This window comes from Glandiceps talaboti, chromosome 15 (assembly GCF_964340395.1).
Source record: "Glandiceps talaboti chromosome 15, keGlaTala1.1, whole genome shotgun sequence".
NCBI classification, from domain to species: Eukaryota; Metazoa; Hemichordata; class Enteropneusta; family Spengelidae; genus Glandiceps; species Glandiceps talaboti.
In genome coordinates, this window is record NC_135563.1 from 3116958 (window position 1) to 3124261 (window position 7304).

General features: G+C 36.0%; 1 protein-coding gene across 1 annotated transcript; it reads left to right on the forward strand.

The window, feature by feature from the left end:
• The first annotated feature begins 2791 nt into the window (after positions 1 to 2791).
• Positions 2792 to 3727, forward strand: LOC144446832 (transmembrane protein 45B-like). Its single transcript, XM_078136674.1, has one exon. It carries the CDS (start codon positions 2792 to 2794, stop codon positions 3725 to 3727), a length of 936 nt encoding a protein of 311 aa, XP_077992800.1.
• Positions 3728 to 7304: the final 3577 nt, after the last annotated feature.

A 7304-nucleotide genomic window follows, 5' to 3' on the forward strand; every position in this document is an offset into this window, starting at 1 on the left:
AGATAGATAGATAGATAGATAGATAGATAGATAGATAGATAGGTAGGTAGGTAGGTAGGTAGGTAGGTAGGTAGATAGATAGATAGATAGATAGATAGATAGATAGATAGATAGATAGATAGATAGATAGATAAATAAATAAAAGTGTCATTATTATATTGCTTAGATTGCCGTATATCACACGAATCCTGTTGCTACAAATATAATCTCTATAACATGACTTGATACTAAGCCGAGTGTTAGATCCTCTCAGGTAGGAAATTACAGTCAAAACGTTAACGTTGTTATATTTAGCCCATAGACAAGGAGAACACCGATTTAAGAAACACTACACGCCCCTATGGTTGCTTCATTGGACTTGGCAGACATACATACATACATACATACATACATACATACATACATACATACATACATACATACATACATACATACATACATACATACATACATACATACATACATACATACATACATACATACATACATACATACATACATACATACATACATACATACATACATATATACATACATACATACATACATACATACATACATACATACATACATACATACATACACACACACACACACATTATTTTATTCTTATTTGGTCATTATTTCATTGTTTCATTCTTATTTGGTCATTATTTCATTCTTATTTGGTTATTATTTCATTCTTATGCCATTATTATATGACCATTATTTCATTCTTACTTAACCATTATTTAATTCTTATTTGGTCATGATTTCATTCTTATTTCATTCTTATTTGGTCATAATTTCATTATTATTTGGTTATGATAAATAATAATAATAATAAAATAATAATAAAATAATGATGAAATAACAATGATAGAATGATGGAATAAGAAATAATGCCACTGAATGATAAAATCATACTGAAATAAAGGTATAAACACCTAATTTTGGCGGGAATCTTACCCATACTTGCCATCACTACCCGTGTATTTGGAAAAGGGTAAATAATTTCAAACTGTTCCTCTTTATAAGGAGAAAAATACATTTCTCTTCCAACAAAGATATATAGGGTGGACAGCAGTATTAGGAAAAGGTCGTGGTAACTTCACTGCCGTCATGACAATAACCCCCACCATCACCACCCACCCCACCACCCCCACTCCTACCCTCCATATTATCATATAAATCTCGCATAGAATAAATAAATAATATGCGGGAAAATAAATTCATCTCCTTCCAATCCTACCCTACCGCCCCCCCCCCCCCTGAAAATCTATATGGTCATAGCTGGGACCAATAGCATGAGAATGACGTGTACATATTGATCTCAGTCTGTCATAGCAACTCTAGTGCTTCTCCGACAACAACATGCGATGAATCATTTTAATAAACACACTGTCCGTTATGATTCAACACAAATTGTGCTGCCAATTTTCATTTTATTAGTTTTTTTATTCTGATTTGTTTTAATTCACATTTTGTCGTCATATAATCACACAACTCGAGATCTGTGTAGATTTTTCAACCGATCCCTAGCAGAGTATAGTATAGTACACAGTAACATGTCAGACAACGCATTTATCAGGCCAAATAAAACAAGTTGTTTGGTTACGCTATTCTTCCAATCTGTAATGGTTGTACATCTGATAGGAAGCACAAAATAAACAAAAAAGAGACCATTTGGAAAACAATGGAAAACCTGAACTAGACACTCACCCATGAAAAAAAAATCATAAAATAAAATAAAAAATCTACCTACCCCTCCTATTTTTAAATCGGAACCACACAATTTGTTTACGCCTCAGACCTGTTTAAAAAATAACAACATTATCAGATAGACATTGAAATCTTACAGCTGTGTACATGATATTGTATTTTAATTTGTCTGAAAATCTTTTGATCTATGAAATGTAAAAGAAACTAGTAAGCAACTAATATACATTTAGAATGGGACAATTTCTTTTCTACTAAATGTACATGCACTCATGTGACGGGCTGCTGGGTAACTAACGGATTTTACAATTTGTTGATGTAAATACACGTTTTATATTACTATTATATTCCCGTACTAGCCTGGTACACATCGAACACACGTACGACAAGTTGCCTCCACGTTTACCTAACACATGACAAATCCCATTAATTAGCAATTATATTTATAGGATGAACAGATAACAGTCAGGTAAATTGAAATTCTGATAAAGTTTATTTTTGTTAATCAATAGCACCCTTTGCCTAAGCAACCTACTTTTGTGTTGAACTTGATGAACTTGATCAACTGTAGTGATTTTAACATTTTAATGTTTTTTGGTTGTACGATATATATGTTGCCTCTAGTATGTTGTTTTCACGTAGAATATTAAACCAGTACATGGGGTTTTACATTGTTTGGTCTCCAGGCTTTAGTACAACCTGTATCATGTTGTACCACCGTAGTGTTGCTCTTTAAATTTCGTAACTGTAAATTCTGGTGAAGAAAAATTTAAATATTATTCCCTGTATATTTCCTGAACTTACAATTTAGAACCAATAAAATTGCAGAATATTGAGAAAAAAAGGTGTAAACTCTTAAGTTAATAGTTATCTTTATCAAAATACCACTATTGTTACATAAGTACGTGAATGGTTGTACGATATATATGTTGACTTTAGTATGTTGTGTACACATAAAGGGGTCAGATGGTCAGTTCACAAATCTACGTTGACTTCCGTCCCATGTACCACAACTCAACTGCTAGTTGAGCGCCATTTCCCTGGTTCTAATCAACACGAGGTGTCCATCGTTCCTATATTATTGACAGTAACGATGGTAGTAAATCTGTACCACTGGAGAGAAGATTGTCCGTTGAAAGGTGCATCAATTGGACATGCCACACCTGGTGTAATATTTGTCATACTTGGTGTGTGGTGGGCTGGAAAATACGCGTACCGATTCAAGAGTGGGAATAGTGAAAGAGGTCGCCAGTGTCTGGAGACACTTTGTCGACGAGGACCACTTAAGAAGCTTAGTATCCTGTGTAGATTTTCTGTCGAGTTTTGGGAAGGCTTGGTTGTACTCGCTACTGCTGTTATTGGATTTTTTGGAGAACAGTCTATTCCGTATATGAAATGGGAAATGTTTAATTCGACCGATGCGGACGGTGTGTTTATACATGGCGATGAGTGGCAACACTGCACAATGTACACCTTCTTCGGTATTTATGGTGCTGCTGTGGTTTTAGCTCGGACTCTCGTTACAGGCCTTGAACCTTATGAAATGTTCTTCGGTGCCTTAGCGTTCTTTGTGGAAGGGATGTTGTTTTATTTTCACGTACAAGGGCGTAACACACACCTGGATGTTGTCACTCATATGATGCTTGTCATCGCAGCTTCAGGCTGCTCCTTCTTTTCACTGCTAGAAGTCTGGATGCCGAAGGACAAGCTTGTCCCCTTTCTCCGTTCAGGGTCCACTATCCTCCAGGGCACATGGCTGCTACAAATCGCCAGCATGCTGTCAAAACAGTGGGTCGATAAGTGCGCACCTTGGGAGGATACACACGCGAATGTGATGTTCGTGACCATGGCATTTTGTTGGCATATCGTTGCGGTTATCATTATCTTGGGGGTAATTGTTGGCACGGTGTCGCTGTTTCTACGTATACGCCGTAACCATACATCCATCGCACAGTATGCAACATTGACTCAAAAGGTAGAAAGTGACGACGAAGCCGCTATCAAACTGTTAAATAGTGATGTGTTGTAGCAGTATATGTGTATTGTATTTTAAATTGTACCACTGTACATGTATTTTTTTATAACCATAAACCAAATGAATGGCAACTAGAGACTGAAAACACTTGACTTTGTGTCAAGCGCAAATGTTAGTCAGTTTAGCAAACTGGTGTTCGTCTTGTACCTTCACTCTATTTTATATTAGTTATTTCAATATTAATATTCAGTGGCTTGATATTACAGATGAAAAATGAAACCAGGACAACTTAGTAGTAGTAAGGAGGTATGGTGCACTTGCACATTTGTTGGCGACATTGGTTGATTCCACCACTAATGTAAATCCAAATTAATCAGCGCTTAGGGACCGGACAGAATTTACGGCAGAGGGGGGGGCCTGGGGAGAAATTGGGGGGGCCATGAAAAAAATGGGAGGCTTGAAGGGGGGGCCATGAAAATTCTCATGGTTTGAAAGGGGGGGCCGCGAAATATTTTGTCATTGAAAAAAATTAATATGTTAGAAAATTTAGCATTGCATGATATAGCACTTGATATCGCCTTTAATATTGAATGTCTACACTTTCATTTATGTATTAAAATGGAAGTGTGTACGTTTGTATTTAGTGAAGCATAAAAACACTACTCAAGATTAATTTGATACACCCTTAATTACTCTTATATACTCCAAGTTGTTCACACACACACACACACATATGTATACATACATACATACATACATACATACATACATACATACATACATACATACATACATACATACATACATACATACATACATAAATACATACATTTTAGCACTGTGGAAACAGGTTCAGTGTGTAATTACCACCAAGGATACATTACAGGTCCTAATATATATATATATATGGTAATATACTAGCATAGGACCTGTAATTTATGTGTTTAAAAAGTGACCTTTTGGTGAAAAATGTAAATACAAAAAACGTCTGGCCAGATTAATTTAGATAGGTGTTTTATTTCTTTCCTTGACACTATTCTTGAGTTTCACTCTCAGACTCACTAGAGTCTGAAGATATGAGGCAAGACTTGTCTTTCTTTCTATCTAAAACCAGTGAAATTAAACTATTTCCCTCCTCAGCATCATCAAATGCATCTATCTGTACTAAATATTGTAAAGCATTTAGATGTCTGCGTGGTGTTAAGTGTTTTTTCATCAGTGACATGAAGTCACAAATGTCTTACATTTACAGGTGTATTGGTAATGCATTTGGTGTAGGAAAGTGAAAGCTGCATAAAATCCTTAGTTTGCTAGCACTTCATGACATCACAAATGTCTGACATTAGATAGTTATTGTGTTATGAGTATAAATAGATATTTGAATACACTATGTAGGTGATGTGATGTTCTTAGATACTCCCCACAAATGTCCCCACTACAGTTTTTCACAAATCACGCATGTGAATGTGTGTTTAACTCTGTGTCTGTGTTTCTGTGTATGTATCAGTGAATGACAGTTAAAACCACCACATCAAATGCCTTGGTATTAAGTGATGACTACTTATGGTGTCTAGTTGGGAAATACACAAGATTATACCACATGTGTATGATTACATGTATGGTCAAAATGTTTTATTTTGTTTTGTTTTCTAAAAAACTTCCTCTACAACTACTAAGTTGTTTGGGCTGAAATAGTAACATAATAGTAGTACCAAAAGAAATATTACAGTTGTGCTACAGTAACAAAAAAAATTGTACTCTTTTTAGTTATTGTAGGGGGCAGGATATTGTGCACTTTTTTCTTTTCTTTTTTTTTTTTGGGGGGGGGGCATGAAATTTTTATACTTTTGAAAGGGGGGGGGGCTGTGAAATTTTGGTCACAGTGGATGGGGGGGACCAGGAAAAAAAACAAGTCAGAGATAATTTCTCCCCAGGCCCCCCCCCCCCGCCGTAAATTCTGTCCGGTCCCTTAGCTGTTGGTTTCTCTCAATATTGACAATGATTTGTGTCATTTAATTCTGTGTGTGTGTGTGTGTGTGTGTGTGCGTGTGCGTGTGTGTGGTGTCAGATCATGCAGATTGTCCATGTAGCCGAGTAACTGATGGGTTTATATTGGATTTATGATTTACATAGCAAGACGGTGTGTTTACTATATATGAGGTCACTGTTGATCCCAAATAAATCGAAATTACTCTTTTCCTTCCGCTTGGACTTAGTGCAAAGAGTTGGTGTGAACAATTTTCAAATAATATAAACGAATACATCGCGCTTGAAGTGTTTATGAACATTTCAAATTGGGTTGAGACTAGCCTGTCGACAGTCTAGGTTGAGACTTTACATTTGATTTACTGTGAATTTGAAGGTACCTGACAATTTGACTGGGTACCATAAATACATACCTTGGCATTAAACAAACAAAGAAAGGCTCCGTAAATCATGAATTAATAACCGTGTCACCCAGGGCAAAATAATTTACAATTCTATTTATGGTGTACTGAAATGTACTCAATTATAAGGGACATACATGTGTACTAGTACTGGTGGTAATGCGTTTTTTTGTTTTATTTTATAATCATGAAACAGTGCATATAACGATATATAAAGTTAAATACCAGAAACAAATCAACGCAACATATCTAAGACGCTCTATTAAATTAACAGTATTTGTGAGGAATTGTCTGATTTGACCTGGCCCAGTTTGATCATAGACCCTCGTGAAATGCGTGATACTATAACTCATTGATCTCGCTAGCTCTCTCCATTCATCGCCCTCGTATTTATTTGTTTACTCTTTCTCTTTGCATATACTGCCCGTCATGGTCGACGTTGTAAATTACAGTATCTAAAAATAAGCTTGTTACAGTAACTAATCTTTCACTGGGATTCTTTTTTCTTTTTCTTTTTTTTTTTGGGGGGGGGATAATCATAAATAAGATAAACTGATGAGAGATGAGAAACTAAAGATATATTGATAACACAATCACTTTCGATATCATCTAAGGGACCGGACAGAATTTACGGCAGGGGGGGGGGGGCTGGGGAGAAATTATCTCTGACTTGGTTTTTTTCCTGGCCCCCCATCCACTGTGACCAAAATTTCACAGCCCCTCCCCCCCCCTTCAAAAGTATAAAAATTTCATGCCCCCCCCCAAAAAAAAAAAAAAAAAAAAAAATTCAAACTTTCCAAGGAGTGTCCTGATGCAGAAAAGTCATAATGGGAAAAGTATCTAATTCCCAATTGCCATACTGATCGCTTGAAATATTTCAATGAAGTAACCAAGGACATATATGAGAGTGCCTATGTAGCAAAGCAGTCTAAATTCATGGAGTATTTGAACACCCAAAGGGCTTTTCGGTGGGAAACAAATCAAAAGATGACAAAATTAGGAAAACAAATCGAAATGATAGATAGTGAATTTGTGAACAGATACGTTACACTGCCTGTTGATCTGAATGTGAAGGATATTACCAGAGTCACAAAGGTGCTACAAGATCTTCAGAATTCACATAAAAGTCTAGAAGAACTACATGATCTTTTAGAAAACAGGAGAAGGGAACTGTTTTATGACAATCACAGTGAGCGGCCATTTGCTGGTAGTGAAAACAAATATATAACAAGTAAACTTGATAC

What these genes read in the sequence shown, in the direction of transcription:
- LOC144446832 (XM_078136674.1), top strand. Translation starts at nt 2,792, where the DNA reads ATGGTAGTAAATCTGTACCACTGGAGAGAAGATTGTCCGTTGAAAGGT.